At 39.8% G+C, this 15,878-nt stretch overlaps 1 protein-coding gene across 1 annotated transcript in view; it reads right to left on the reverse strand.

Moving 5' to 3' along the window:
• CLASP1 (cytoplasmic linker associated protein 1) overlaps positions 1–15,878 on the reverse strand; it is a 170,016-nt gene that overhangs the window by 78,505 nt on the left and 75,633 nt on the right. Inside the window, exons 9-19 of the mRNA XM_053983207.1 lie at positions 11,260–11,412; positions 10,235–10,305; positions 9,475–9,567; positions 7,987–8,132; positions 7,105–7,240; positions 6,310–6,380; positions 5,232–5,291; positions 4,440–4,517; positions 2,442–2,609; positions 1,586–1,635; positions 253–423 (exon numbers count right to left, since the gene is read on the reverse strand). Coding sequence (XP_053839182.1) covers positions 253–423; positions 1,586–1,635; positions 2,442–2,609; positions 4,440–4,517; positions 5,232–5,291; positions 6,310–6,380; positions 7,105–7,240; positions 7,987–8,132; positions 9,475–9,567; positions 10,235–10,305; positions 11,260–11,412 — 1,197 coding nt within the window. The remainder of the gene's footprint in view (positions 1–252; positions 424–1,585; positions 1,636–2,441; positions 2,610–4,439; positions 4,518–5,231; positions 5,292–6,309; positions 6,381–7,104; positions 7,241–7,986; positions 8,133–9,474; positions 9,568–10,234; positions 10,306–11,259; positions 11,413–15,878) is intronic.

Below are 15,878 nucleotides of genomic sequence, written 5' to 3' on the forward strand. Positions count from 1 at the left end.
ATTGAGTAGCGCTGTCCTCAATCCGTGAGACGCAGATTATTACACAATTCAAAACTTTTGCTTCAAGTCTGTTCAGTTGTATTTTTTTTTTCCTTAATCGCAAAGGGCAAGAGATCACACACTGATCCTGGAGAGCTGGTAACTATCTCAGAGGTACATTCTTCTAGTCAGAGTTTATTATTCCAATAAATCTGCGAGGCATTTTGTGCTACTAAAGGAAGCTAACTGCAAGAGTAGAACACGTAGATTTACCTAGTGATGCGTATGACCCTGGGGGCAAGGCTGCAGCAGAACTGAAGGGGGTGGATGCTCCAGAAGACGTCACTTTTGACTTGGCACTAGCTGCTGCATTCACATCGACGTCACTGCGGGATCGCTGCAGAGATCCTGGTGTTGACACAGATTTTGTACTTACTGTAGATGCTGCAGATGGGAGTGGGAGATCCAGAATAAAGAAGATTAATTTTTTGAGCTGTGTGCTTCAAAGAGCCTGACAAGCAGTTTAAAGTACTATTTTTAACACTCCCTGCTGGCACTGAAATACCTCAACTAAGAATGCTTTATCAGGGCAATGTGGGCTTCCCCACACTGCCTGCAAAGATATTTCATCAATGCTGCCCTGATGCTACCTCTAAGAACTATCAAGTTCTAAAAGCTTAAATGATAAGATCAAAAAGGCTGTCAGGCCAGTAAAAAGAAATTTCTAACAGAGTTTAGATGGGAAAGTTCAACCACAGTACCCATCACTGGCACGTGAGAGTTGCTGGCCAAACCAGACCTGCAGGTCCTTCAGTCCAGGTTCTAATAACTTCCTTCCCAACACCTCATCTTCTCATGAGGATCGCTGTTCCCATCACTTGTTGATGCTCACCCTCTTAAGCATGAAGCTTGACTACTCAGCTGCAAGCAAACATGCATTTGTGTGCACAGTCAAGTAGGTTACACAACAACATCTCTTTGAATCAAAGGTCTCAGTTACAGACAAACCAGCCAGAACCCAATCTTGGTCAGGTGTAAAAGGCAGCTTATCTTTTAAACAAAGTTTTGTCTATTATATTCTGTATTAAAATGTATTACTTAAATTATTGTATGCATTTACTTAGGACAGAAAGGCTGTACCTAAATATTCCATCTGACAAGAAAAACAGATTAGCAATGAGATGGAATTTAACACTGTAGGACTTGTGTGCAGACACCTCCAGTAAGTGCTGAAACCACAGGGAATAAATAACAAAAATTGCAAAACTGAAGGCACTATTAGACTACATAGCTGCATATCTTAGCATCAGCAGCAGTTTATTCAAGTTATTACAAAGCTAAACATACCTTGGCTACAATTTTCAAGGCTTTTTAGGCTTCCCTTCAGGTGTAAGAAATTATTGATTTACTAATTTCTTTTAAAAGCATTATTTTATCAGCAGCCAATGCACAGAATATGGTGTAAAATCCAAAAGTAATTAAAATTTCCACATTCTGAGCTGCTGTTTTAGGGAGCAGTAAACAGTGATCAAAGTTGGGTTTTGTGTATCACAATTTCACACTTCTTTAGCAACACCTGAGCACATTTTTCAGCTCCTGTTCTCACCTCTTGATGTTGTACTTCCAGTAGGACTTCTTTTGGCAGACAGTGGACGGCTGGAAGTTAATACAAACACTTATTAAAACAAAGCTTGTATTTCAGTCATCAAGAGCAGTACAATTCTGTTGCCTCAGTACACAATGAAGTAAATAGTGTAAATAGGAAATTATTTATATGCAGGAATAAACTAACAAAGCTTGTTGTTTAGCAATACAGCACCATCATGAAATTATTTATAAAAGCATTAAGAAATAAATTAGTATTCACATTATTTGTGCAAAATGAGATTTTAAATTACACTTTTTGTAGATTTAAAAAGTTACACCAATAAGTTATGGGTATTTTTCATATAGGTTTTTACACTTAAATCACAGACATTTGGATTGTATATCTGAGAGTAGGTAAAATACATACATTCAACATAAGAGTTACATATTGACTCTGCAGTTACAACTCAAGTTTAATTTAGTCATTTTTTTCTTTTATCTGGCAAGAGAGACTTACACCTCTAGGAATAATGCTGAAGGCAGAACTTCAATCTAAGCAGTTTTAAGCACCTGAAAGGAATAACTAACACTATCTGCTGAGCACAAATAACTTCCTAGAAAATTATGTATTGAGTCAAGATAATGATTACATTTTAAAGCCAGTACAGCATTTTGTTGTTAACACAAAAAAGCACGGGGTAAAAGTGTTAGGTAAAAACAAACAAATAAATAAACAAATCTATTTTGGAGTAACCAAGTGTAGAATCCAAATAATGACCAGATGAGTCAAAGCAATGTGATGGTTCCCTTCAAGTTAATGGAGCTGTCTGTCAGCAGTTGTTGAAGTGGAGAGGTAGTGACACAGAAAGCCTTACTTGAGACTCTCCTGGGAGCTGGAGGAGGAGCGATCCGACTGTGGCAGGGACACGATGCTGTCAGAGTTCTTCAAATGTGACTGCAGGGCCTTCTGGTAGGAAGACTCCAAGGTGTGGTACAAATGCTCTGCCTCTCGGCTGAAGTGACTGTGGAAACCCCAGTAGCACCTGGAAATGATGCACAGCACTATGAACACACCCTTGTCACATTTTAGGGGGCTGTGGCACAAAGGCACAGCCAGAGTCCTTCTCACTATTCCCATCAGTGGGCTCCGTAGCCCAGGCATTTCAAGCACCTACTGCCCTGACATATTTAAACAGCTTTTTCAACCATTGTATTATTAAAACAGCTGCACAAAAGACAAACCAAATAAAAGAACCATTTGGTGCATTTGTTATAAAAACAGGAATAGCCAACAAAGTTGCATTAGGGAAGAAACCCTCATCCCTCCAGCTATCTACTGTACATGGGAGACTGCAGGCCCACCAGACTGACACTAGTGTGGGACTGGGTGTGCAGTAGCTACTTCAAAAACATGCCAAAGGCAGAACACACATGAATGAGCCTGATTCAGGAAAGCACCAGCTGCTGTCTTCTTCCTTAAGTTTAATCAACAGGTCTCCAAGAATGCTGCAGAGACACGTCTCTGTACTGAGTTGAGGCTGCTGTCTTTTTGGAAAAAAAAACCCAACATGAAAAAGGAAAGAGATGCTCACATGGACTTCAAATCAGTGCCATGATGACAATAAAAGAGCATTTTAAGATGAGGGAAGAATTCCTCTATGGTCCAAACCTCCTGGCTGATGGCTAAACACCATTCACTCTTGAGGCACAAAGGAGATGAAGACTCTCAGTACTTTTCAAGGGGCAACTAATGGGCAGTTCAAGAGTAAGAGCATGAGCTCAAATGAATCAAGAATTGTTTGTGCATGACAGCCATTCCTCAGAGAAGCCACATGCACTCTCACATCACAAGAAGAAAACAAATTTCTGTCTCACAATCAGCCACACTACTATTTAATAAACATAGCAAGAGAGAATTAAGCATGCTCTCTGAAGTCCCATGCCATTCTCCTTGCTGTCTATTCAGCTTAACTAGTCACCTGCTGTGAAGTCTCAGTGACTACTTTAATTTTCAGTGATGGACATGCTGTCTTTCAAAAGGATTTAAGCATCTTACTGTGAAACACCACTGCTTAAAACACAGCATTTAGATTAATAAAACTTATTATTCATTGTTTTCATGTTTTACACCATTCTCTTTCTGCAGAAAAATGTTCCTGTAGTGTTCTGTTCAGAAAAGCATGATTCTGGTACACAGCATACTACCCCTAAGTAAGATCATATTAATGGAAATGCATAACATCTTCAAAAGAATAAAATTAATTAAAATATTAAAATTTCCTATAAATAGGCACAAATTTTTTTTCAATGTCATAAAATACTACCTTAATTTAGGATACCATTTAGCACTGTACTAGCACATGGCCTTTTATTTCAAGAGCAGCAAATAACAACAGAACAGGCTACTTCAGTGGGATGGGACCTATAAGAAACATCTAGTCCAGCTGCCTGACCAAGTCAGAGCTGACCAAAAGTTAAAGTCTGTTGTTAAGGACATTGTCCAAGTGCCCCTGAAACAGGTTTGGGGCATTGACCACCTGTCTGTGAACCCTGTTCCAGTGTTTGACCCCGCTCTTGGTAGAGAAATATTTCCTGATGTCCAGCCTGGAGTTCCCCTGTCAGAGTTTTAAAGCATTCCCACGTTTCTATCACCAGATTGCAGGAAGAAAGGACCAGCGCCTTCCTCTCTGTTTCCCCTCCTCAGGGAACTGTACAGAATGGTCACCCCTCAGCTTCTCTCTTTTCCACCAACTGGGAAGGCAGGAGAATGTACCTTGTCCAGATTTTTGTCTCAACCATGCAATACCACTGACTCACAAAACAGGGGCAAAGAAGGGGAGGAGGAAGAGACACCAACAATAGCTTCCACTTACTTTCTTGCCTCTATCCTAGCTTCAGAGTCTGCATCATGAATTCCCTTCTTTATTGTTTCAGCCAACACTGATATGTGTCTGAAATAAGAAAGAAAATATTATCCAGCAGTTCAGAAAGATGTGCCACACTTATGAACAAATGACTAATTTGATTTTGCCTTGGTTTCTGAGAACAGTTTACCACATCCTTTCATTTCCATCAAGGATCTTTTGTGCCCTTTATTTATTTAGTCTTACAAGTCAGTTTTATTTTATCCACACTGCTGTCTAGGAAACAGCAACCAGCATCCTTCGTAGACTTTTACTTAGCTATCCAAACTGCCTGGATTCAAGAACAGTCTCCTAAGCCCTAAATAGTCTTGTACAGTCTAGGGCTAAGGAATTGTGTCCCAGTCTCTCCTTGCATAATTACTTCAACTGGTAACTAGTTTGAAGTAATGTAGACGTCTCAGAAGCTCCTGATAAGACATGCAGCAGACTTCACCTCATCATCTCACTTCAGGGTGCAAAAGGGGGAAAAATTGTTAAACAAAAGTTATTGAGTTCAGGCATTTGCTCAGCCAGATTTTCCAAGGCTGGCATAGGAGACATACTCACCAAACTCTGACAGAACTACAGAACAAACAGCGTATTTGCATACATGCTTCTTTTGGGTGGCAAAAACATCTCTAGTACAGCTACCTAATATGATCTTCTCTCCTAAATGATCCTTTCTGCAGAATGAGCCAGGAAATAATCTCCTTCTCCCCAGATCAGTAGGAGAGAACAAACCCACTTGTATTCAGAACTTACCTTTCTAAGGAGTGTGTTTGCCACTCCTGCAACAGCAAGTCTAAAAATTCAAAGCAGCGCCTGAGAGGAGAGAGAAGAAAGAGAAGAAATGCTGAGTTTTAATTGGGGCACACTAGCTTTGCCATACCTGACTCTGAAAGACAGCCATGTTTGTTTAGGAAGCATTTTGGGACATCAAAATTCAGTGCTGACCTCAATAAAAATATCAACAGCTCTAAAAAACCATTAATAAACAGACAGAAGTATTAATTGGAGGCAGCTTGCTATAGGGAAGCCTGAAGAGAGGGATTGCCATGAACAATCCTGGAAGCTTCCTTTTTCATTAAACAGGATACAGACTCAGAAGACTGACACTGATACTCTGTACCTGCCAGTACAGGCTTCACAGAGAAACCCCACAGTTAACCTCATGTGGGGACAGACCTTCCAACTTCAATTTCCCTTCCTCATTTCAAGAACCTTAAGGCACAAGTGTGCTGAAATGTGTTCAAGTCTTGTCACCAAATACAGCAACCACAAAGCCCTTCCTTTTGTCTAACTCAAAGAGAACCAGTTACAGTATATGGAGGAGGCAAGAGTCTCCCAGTGAGATAGTGGACTGAAGCACTTCGATTTTAAGTGCAGACAGGACCATTAGACCATTCAGTCCAAGTTCCCTTCCAGATGATGCTTTCATGTAAGACTTTTACTGGCTCAAAGAAAACAAGTCACTGTAACAAACAGCCAGCAGTGGGGAACAGGAATGTGTCTGTAAAAATGCCAAAATAATATGCTGTTATAACAATATATAAGGACAACAATTAGTTTAAAAACCATTTCTCCTTGTGGAAAAATGCTTTTTCCTTTCTGCAGTGATGCAGTTTATGCACGATAGTTGACTTTGAATTTGAACTCAAATAATGGAGAAGAATGAGATTCATTCTTATATTAAGTGTGTTTTCATTCATTCTTATATTAAGATTCGTTCTTATATTAAGTGTATTTTCAACCCTTTTCACAAATAACAACAAATACATTCACATTTTCAGAAAGCATCTATTTACTAGGGAAAACCAGTAAATACAAACTAAATTCTCACCTTCTAACTGCAACAGACTTGGAGGTGCAATTACTGGTTATGATGGGTATTAACCGAGGGATGTGCGTGTGCTGGAAGTAAACAAACAAGAACAGGAAGAAATCTTTACACAACAATTTCATAGAATGAAAGACCATCTCCTTCACCCACCTGAGCTCAGTATTCAGATCCTTATTGTTGCTCAATACTTAAAAACAGAACTGCTAGATAAAGGAACACTAACAGATATAGACAGATTTTTAATATTAAAAATATTTTACAATTTATCAGCTAAAATACCTTTAACAAATACTTGATTTTCTTTTATAATTACACTCTCTAGTGAGTCAAGTAGCTGAAGTCACTGCAGGAGGATCTAAACTGCCAATGGTGACAATTTTAGAGACATTAGGCTACCTACAGCTTACCCAATGAATCACTAGGCAGAAGTCACTAATAGTGAACTAATAGTTTTGAGAAACATGGACTGTCTGTGAAGTATTTTAGAGCATAATTAAGAGGATGAGTCTGTGCTGCAAGGTTGGTCTAAAACCATTTCAAAGAAAAATGTTTGCTCAGCTCTTAGAGATTCATTTTTTGTCCTGCAAGAAGAAACATTTCCTCTACTATTTTGGCAGAGCTTAACAAAGCATCATCTGCACAAGGCTGCAGAACATCTGAGACAGCCAAGCCCAGCACTATCAGAAAAGTAGATTAGGCATTAATCTTATTTTTATTGCAGCAACATTCATATTTCATCAGAAAGACTGCAGTGTACGTAAATTTTAACACTGTTCTCTTTTGATATATACTTACTCGAATGATTAATCTAACTGCTACAACACCAGAAGTGGCCATGACTTTGGCACTATTTGGAATTAGATTAAAAATTGTTGGCATGATGGCTTCTGCCCCATGGTCAAACTTGTTTCCCAGAACTGATGACAAATGTCTGAAAAACAGAATGAAGTCATGCTGGTAAGTGAGCTGAAGATAAAGCAAGTCAGACTTGTACAGAATATGTGACATAAGCACATCTGACATCTCAATCTTTGCAACTGTCACCTCCACTCCAACTCCAAAGGACAGATAACACCATGTTTCAAAAACAGTTCCTTTCCTTTCATTTCAAACTTGTGTCCTATATTCATCTGAACCCTGAGAAACCGTAAGGTCAGCATAAAATAACTAGCACAGCTAAAAATTTATTTATCAAATAAATGGAATCAAGGTGAGAAAATATTTTTTGTTAGTTTATATTACAGCTTCTCTGAAGCTCCCTATTTAAAAAAAAAAACATGTCAGAAACACTGCAGCACACTTTTTCTTGAAGTATTTCACAAAGGATAGACCATCAGAAATAAAAACTAGCTCAATCTGAACCAGAACAAAACAAACATTTTCAGCTTTATTGTTCAATGCTTCCCTCCCTACTTGTGCATGAAGGCATGGCTTGCTCATTCACTCTGTGCATCCCACATCAGCATTATTTAATACTCAGGTACATGGCTTGGCAGAATTACAATTAGTGGCCTATATGATGGGGTTTGAAACAGATGCAGAAAAATCATGTTTAACTATATACATGCTTTAACTGTATAGCACCACAGCACAAGCTGCATCCTAATTGTGTTTTAATCAGTGCCTGCTCCTTTTCTTCTACATCATATTTCAAACACACATAGAAAATAAACTTACCCCAAGGTGATACAAGCCTCTCTTACAACTTGAGACCGCAGGTCTTTAGCAGATAATTTAAACGCTCCGTCCAAAAGTCTTAAGTGTTGGAAGAAGTTATCGTATTCTGCAGCTCCAGCCAAAAGTAAGGAGCGGATCTTTTTCAACTGTTAGGAGTATAAAAGAAAGCAGTGACTGTTAATGAGCAGCAAATATAAGGACAGTTATGTCTTTATACCTAGTTCCAGGTTTCTTGTGCAATTATTCATCAACATGCATTGAGGAAGTTGATTCTTGATGCCCAAGCAACTTTATTATTTCCTATCTTATATTCAACCCAGGGCTAGTTAACATACTAAGTACAATAAGCCAAACATCCTTGCTAACTTACAGAAATCCAGAAGTGTTGCACACAGCTACTCAAATTGTATAGTTAATAACCCAAACAATTTTTTTTTAAATCAAAAGCTATTTTAAACATTCTCCTTTGTTCCCCTATTTACAGCAGCTTCTAATGTTTAGGCAATCTCACAGCTGACTCTCGTGTTAAAAAGATATCTAGACTTAACGGACCTGGTTCACACTCAGGCCTGGGTAATAATGACTTATATCCAGAATGTGTCCATTGACTTCATTAACACAGTTATCTGGCTCTAGCAGAAGTGGAACCCTGACCCCATCAAAATGGGAAATTTCCCATTAATATTACAGGGACCACCATCTCGTCCTACAGACAATCCTCTGACACCTTCACAGGCCCTCCCGTGCACCACTGCATCTGCACATGGCCTCGATTTCAGCTGCCTGTTACTCTGTACAGAAATAAAATTAAACAGAAGTAAGCGGAATCAGCCCAGTCTGACACTCAGATCTGTAATACAGGGTTTGCAAGACATGGCAAAGCTGCTACACCAGTGATGAAAGTCTACTGTGCAGACAAGAATGTGCACCTATTTGTATCATGAAAACACAGCTCACCTCAGTAAATAGTATTTGGTCTTGACATGCATACAACATCCAATTTTCCACTTCCACACTTCCCAGAGGCATATTTATTTATTCAAAACTTAAGTGTGTAAATTCTTGCTCAATTATTTTATACCTCCCTTTTGTAGAAGTATAAATAAATTCTCTGTAAGCAAAGTAATTTTCTGCCTTATCAGGTAAGTTTTAAGATACTCTGAATAAAACTTGACATTTTGATTTTAGCACCTGCTAGCAAATTTCTAGCTTTGCAACTGGATTTGCTGCACAACTTCCAATTCAACCTGATGCCGTCTCAACAGAATCTTGTACATCAAATAGCAATTTCCTTCACAAATGTGGCTTAAAGTCAGTCTCACAAGGAAACGTTTCCCTCAAATTTGGGGGAACATAATATAACAGGTGCTCACCACTAAAACTACATTCCAGCCTTAGTCTGAGGTTCTCCCAGTACCCTCAGTGGGATTAAGCTTAGTGTAGAAAAAGCTTGTATCAATAGAGATCCTATCTAAATTCACTACTTACCGCAGAAACTCTCTGTTCCCAGTCGTGTTTATCATCTGATAGTATCTCTCTGATCTTGTTTATGGATTCCTCAAGATCCCGGCTGGAATAAATCTACAAATTGAAATACAGAGTAGCACTGTAATGCAGGATTTACTCCATAAAATCAGATCACTTCCCAACTACATCCTTTTGTCCTTTGCACCTCAATGCTTAAGCATCATGTGCTAGTCTTGGACACAACTGGCTTTGCATAATGCACAGAATTTACACCCACTGCCTGCAACCAAAAATTTAGAAATTATCACAAGATGACTGAAGGATCATATTGCATTATTTTACTATAGTTTCACAATTTTAAGCAGCATTCCTGTAGCTACTAGTGCCTATATTAATCAAAACCTACAGAAGACCATGAGTGGATAGATGTGCTGTTCAGCTGTCCCAAATACAAAGCTCCAGCGAAGGAGAGGGGATACATGATGCATCTCAGCTATCCAGCTAAATCAGCAAACATGTACGGTCCAGTTGTCACACTCACAACAGCAGTGATCCCTGAGACACAAGTCACCTTTGCTCCTTTCAGTTCCCAAAGGGTTTCATATAAACTACTAGCACACCTCACCATTTAAAACTTGCCTCCCTTCAACTTCTAATCTCCTTCCCCCTTAAAGATTTGCCAACATCACAATGAAGCACAACTTGCCAGTGATTAGCATGAGATCCTATAGCCACCTTCTGCTTTTTAGTACAGCATGGTTTAACAGGTAACTCTACTTACCTGAACTGTTGGGACATCTTCAAATGCCTTAATGAAGTCTTCTTCATCCACAGCACCTGCTCCCTCTTTGGCTGCTGACACACAAATGAAAAAGCCTTTCAATCTTGTTATCAATAAGAAACCACCAGCTATCAAGGCACTTAATCAGGAGAAAGTTCACTACCCATGCAGCCTGGGAATGCTGCAAATGTAACGAAAGCAGAGGCAGGGAAACTCAGTGCCAAGCACTGGTGAGACATTCATGGCATCCTTCAACTCATAGGCACACAGGGCACATTAGGGAAGTCATTACAGTAGTCACTCAACAGTTAGGGGACACAGTCTGAAAGATGAAAGGGAATACTTACTTTAATTATATGGGAGACTTTATTTTAAAGGATTTAATCCCATCTATAATAGATGAAGGTGGAGATCTGACAGGTGCACAAACAGACGAACGATAAGGAAGATAAATAGTCTCTGGAATACTAATCAGATTAGAAACTGCCTGATACAGGGAACTTTCTCCCTTTCCCTAGGACACATACAGAATTAGAGCTACATGTAGAATAATTGCAGAATGTAGAATAATCAGAATGACTGATCAGAAATCTTTCTGCACCTTCATTACCAGCAATGCCCAAAGGTCTTAAGCCAGTGTGTCAGGTTTAGACTGCAAGGGCTGAAGGGTGGCTATACAGCTTATGTAGCTATAAGCAGCCTCAGTTCAGATAGAGATGGAACTAAAAAGGCAAAAATCTACACACTGGAGCACCAACATGATTTACTCATAGCCCTCAGTGCACAACCACACAGGTGCAACCTCTCACAAAATGCAAAATAAATTATGGGGATGTGGGGATTGCTTTGAGATTCATCCTAGCAGACTCTGGTTATGGCATGCAGAGAACACAGACATAATGACTGCATAGGAAAAAATTTGTTACTGGATTCTTGGGGCCAGTCTGGAAGTGCTTGCGAGAAGCTCAATATGAACACTGTAAATACTTCACAGATACATCAATTTATACAAGCTATTGGCTTACTTGAAGACTTGGAGCCCAGAGATGCAGAGCCAAGTCTGCGGGTAGTGCCCATCCCAACTCTGCGTGAGTTTGCAGGGGCCTTTGAAGATGTAGAGGAGCTTGCTGAGGAAGGTCTGTTTCCATCCACGGAGTCTTCATCATCAAAAATTTTATCTGCCAAAAAAACCACACGCAGCTGTAAGACCAATGAAGCAAGGGGGTGTCCCAAGGAACATGCTCGTGTTATGGGAAACATGCTACATTTTCCAGCCTGCTCTGCCAGCTCCCATCTCAGCAGTGTCCTCATGCTAAAATCCAGTTAGTCATGGAATACCACCAGCTCACTGAACCCAATCCTTTGCTATTGCAGCCACTACATTATAAACCCTTTCAATGAATGCATTCAGATTAAAAGAATGAATTTCCAATCTACAGGAGAAACATGCAAGCCCCAGATAATTCTTGGGGTGTTGACAGTCTGCGTCTCTCACGTTTATGCCTCCAAGAGCTCTTTTGACATGGACTGTAGTGAAACTAAGACCACAAGCAAATCCAAGATCCAGCAGCAACTGCCTGCACCAGACCAAGGATAAACAGTGTCACCCAGGGAAGTTCACTTGGCAATGCCCATGCTGTTGATGGACCACAGACCATTAATCATAGACCCATCTGGAGCTACAAATCTCCTTTACCTCTTTAAATTAACACCAGAGATTCCTTACAAGAAAATACAAAAAGTTTCCTCAAATTCATAAAAACATAAATATAAGGTGCATGAAACCTTATAGAACCTTCCATGTACATCCAACTTCAGCCTCTACCACCAAACAAGAACATAAATTAATCAAAAATGAATTACAGCCACTTTGATTCTCAGTCAAGGTTACTTCAATTCCAAAGGACTGCTTATATTGCAGTTTTACACAGATTAGCTAATTCACTTGAAAAAAACAGCCTTAGGTTGAAAGGTGACAAAGCAGTTGGGCAGCTGATATAGATGGAACACGTAATTATTGAGGCCAGAAAGCCAGCTCAGCCCCCATCACTCAGCTTCTCCACAGGAACACTTCATCCAAGATTTGAGACCAGCTTCATGCCCATCCCTCTCCAGCAGCCCAAAGTACACACTCACTCTCACCAGATTAGGAACATTTCCTTCACAATTTTCACTTGGCAAAAAGTCAAGCAGGTGCTTTAATCCATCCCTGCTCATCAAAACATCTGGGAACATCTAGTAACAAATACAAGCTCCTAGTGAGACACTAATGAGTGAAATTTAATACAGGCTGAGCTTTCTGAAAGTAAAAAAAAATAACTTGGTAACAGTATAGGCATATTCTAGGGGAGGCAAAAGAACAGGAAGAAAAGCCCGTTTTGTTCTCAGCTCAATCACCTTCAGTTTTCTCTGCCCTAAGTGGCACTGGCTCATTAGCACCTGGACACAGGAGAATTATCACAGATCATCTAAAAACCTACACACCCCATTTTTTATATGCAGCAGTGCACATGATGCCATTCTCCAATCACAACGCAATACTGACACGGCAGGTACACAAAAGCATCCAAAAAGTGAAAAAAGGTGAACAAGGACATCTCGCCTCTTCATTTTGATGCTTAAGATGTCTTGAAATATGGGAAGGGCTAGAGAAAAAAAGCAACTCTAAAGGAAAGGGGTAAAATACTAACTGGTACTTGTACGGTTGTTCAGGAGAAAAGTGAACAAGACAGAAGTGAACAGAAGAAGTTTAACTTAGATAAATTTCAGGTCACACAGCTAAAGAGAATATAAAGCATAATTAGGATGTGGGCTGTCTCTTTAACACGGTGCCTGAAGGCAGCCATGGAGACCGTGTTATCTCCCTGTTGACACTGGTCTTGTTCTGACATATGTAATTCAAAACTAATTTGAAAAGAGCTCAGGGAACAATCATGAGAACGATTAAAGGATTAGAAAATATGCTTTTAATTCAATTAAATGAAAATTCTCTGCAAGAGATTGTTTAGTCTAGCCAGATTCCTAATAAGTTGCTTGATTATATTCTGTGTTAACACAGCTACTGAAGATTTATTAAAACAGTTTTCCAATGTGATTTATTAATATTGTTTCTCACCTAATAGAAAAATATACAGCAAGACAACTGGCTAGAGGTTAAAAACAAATTTAATTCTGAGTTGCCTTTTTTTCCCCACTCTTCTCTCCTGCTCCCCCCTCCATTTTTTGCAATAATCACAGGGCTGACCCTCTGTGAGGTTAGGAGGTGCATCACCCAGTGAATTCTACCACAAGCAGTTCTTTAAAAAGCAAAATTGAAAATTTTCCCCCCCAGAAGACACAGTCTAGTTCAAACAGGAATTATTTCAAAAACACTACTTGGTGTGAGTTGCACCAAGGTCAGGGCAGATCAAAATAGGCTTTAAAATGTTTAATCTCTGAAGCTTCTAGGACAAGGTTTAAGTGATTCAGAAAGACTTGGACAGCCATTCAATCCAAAAATTTCTAAGCAAAACTTCTTCCAGTTGCACTTATTTCAAAAGCTCCTATATAAATATTTAGCAAACTATTATTTGACATATGTGTACTAACAGCTAGGAGAAAGTCAGTCATATTTGAAACAAAAGGTACTTTTACTAGTTCATAGCCTCTTTCATCAGGTAATAAAATTCTCCATCAGCTGCATTTCAGGCTACCTAGATGCAGCCTTAGTTAACTCACTTCCTCTTCTATATGCATTTTCAAAGCCTCAGCCCTCTGAAGGGAGCAGAGGGTGTGGTTTGCTATTTCATATAATAAATCAAAAGTAAAAAATCCAGGTATTAAAAGCATTGCACTCCTGTAGCATTTTAGCAACTAAATAGACTATAATTTCTTTCTTAAACAGACTTTTCTGAGCATTAGCAAAAAAAACAACACTCCAAAAATCAAATCAGCCCTCCCACAGTTCTGGGGATGACTGGATTACAATCATATCTTCCTGTTCATTAAGTCTGCAAACTAAGCACTACATATTTATCAAACCAGAATACCCCTTCAATAACCCATCAGCATTTTCTCATCTGAGCAGCGCAGAATGACAGCACCACATTCAGAACTGCACATCAAGTCTGCCAGCAGCACGTGTGCAGAACAGAAAGAGAAACAAAGAACAGAAAGGAACCTGGACACAGGAGTACAGAAAAGAACAGAAAACCAAGCTACTATATATTATTGTTACAAAACCCTTTTTTTCTTTGCCACCCATTGATTCCTGCTCATAATAATCATTTGAACCAGGATCATATTTTTCAGCATATCTGCAAATGGCAAATTCAGCATGGGTGTAACTCTCAGGCCACCAGCTGAGGTGCACTGAAGTGGAATCAGTGCCCCACTCTAACATTAAATAACCATTGACATTCTCCCATCACAAGACACCCCCAGTGCTCATTTATAAGGACCTTACAGTACTCTCTGTCAAAGACATGCCCTTATAAAAGAGGCCTTTGTCTGCTCGCCACTCTGCTGTCTCAGAGACAGAGAGAAGACAATCTGCTTTACGTTTTTCAATTCCTTTACATTATTTAAGAAGAAGAGAAAATTGCTTACAAGTACATATCCTTCTGCAAATAAGCTTCCTCAACATTCCTTCATATTTTCCATAGCGTGCCCAGAGGTAAGAGTGCTTCACGGAGCGCCGCGGCTTTCAGTCCAGAACATAATCAATCACTGCCCCTCGGATTCATTAAGCATGCTGTCTTCACACGTGGATTTAAACAGCCATGGCCTCTGTCCTCTCTCTCTCTACGGCTGCAGATCTGCACAGTTCTTATTATCAACACCCATTTCAGCCCAGGAAACTTCGGTTCACTTCTAGGGAGGAAATTCCCTACTAGCGAGGGGAACCCAGGACAAATAATCCGGGATGAAGATGAGCTGAGTCTGCCTGGCTCGGCTGGCTTGCACTAGGAACCAGCCTGGCTTTATCCCCTGGGAAGCGCTAACAGGAGCATCTCAACAGCTGTCATCATTTGTCCATGACGAATAAATTTAGTCATTATTCATTTTAAAACGTAACCCCTTCAGGTCTGGGCAAGGTGGAAAGTGGGGAGAAGAGACTGCACCAGCTATTCAGGAACCATGGTAAACAAAGGCCAGCACTTCCCTTGCCTGCACCACCATCCTGGGACATTTAAAGCAGAGTCTCAAATGTCCTTTCCAATGAAAAAAGATGCTTTCTGGCTTTAAAAAACTTTAGTATGTCAGATTCAAATATTTTGGTTATTTGTTTGTAAACTTTAGAGAAGAAGTTACTCTGTAGTGATGACAGACTGGGCAGACAGCTTTCCATCATATCTGTTCCTAACAAAGATGACTCACTATGGTCTTCACATATGACTCTGTAAAGGACTAAACTTGTCCTGGGCCCACAGTGCCCACTCATATCTGTTCCATTTCCAAGCATCAGAGCAGCTGAAACAGGCAGGATGGGTACCTCTTGCACGAATCACCTGCAATACTCTCAGAAGAATCTCTCTTTTGGGTGCAGATCGATGTGGATGACACCAGAGGAACCTGCCCCCCACCATTCCTATGGCATGCTCCACCAGGAGCAGACAGGTAGCTGCTAAAGCTGACAAACATTACAGCACTTCCAAATTCCATA

The sequence above is a fragment of the Vidua macroura genome, chromosome 7 (assembly GCF_024509145.1).
Source record: "Vidua macroura isolate BioBank_ID:100142 chromosome 7, ASM2450914v1, whole genome shotgun sequence".
Lineage (NCBI taxonomy): Eukaryota > Metazoa > Chordata > Aves > Passeriformes > Viduidae > Vidua > Vidua macroura.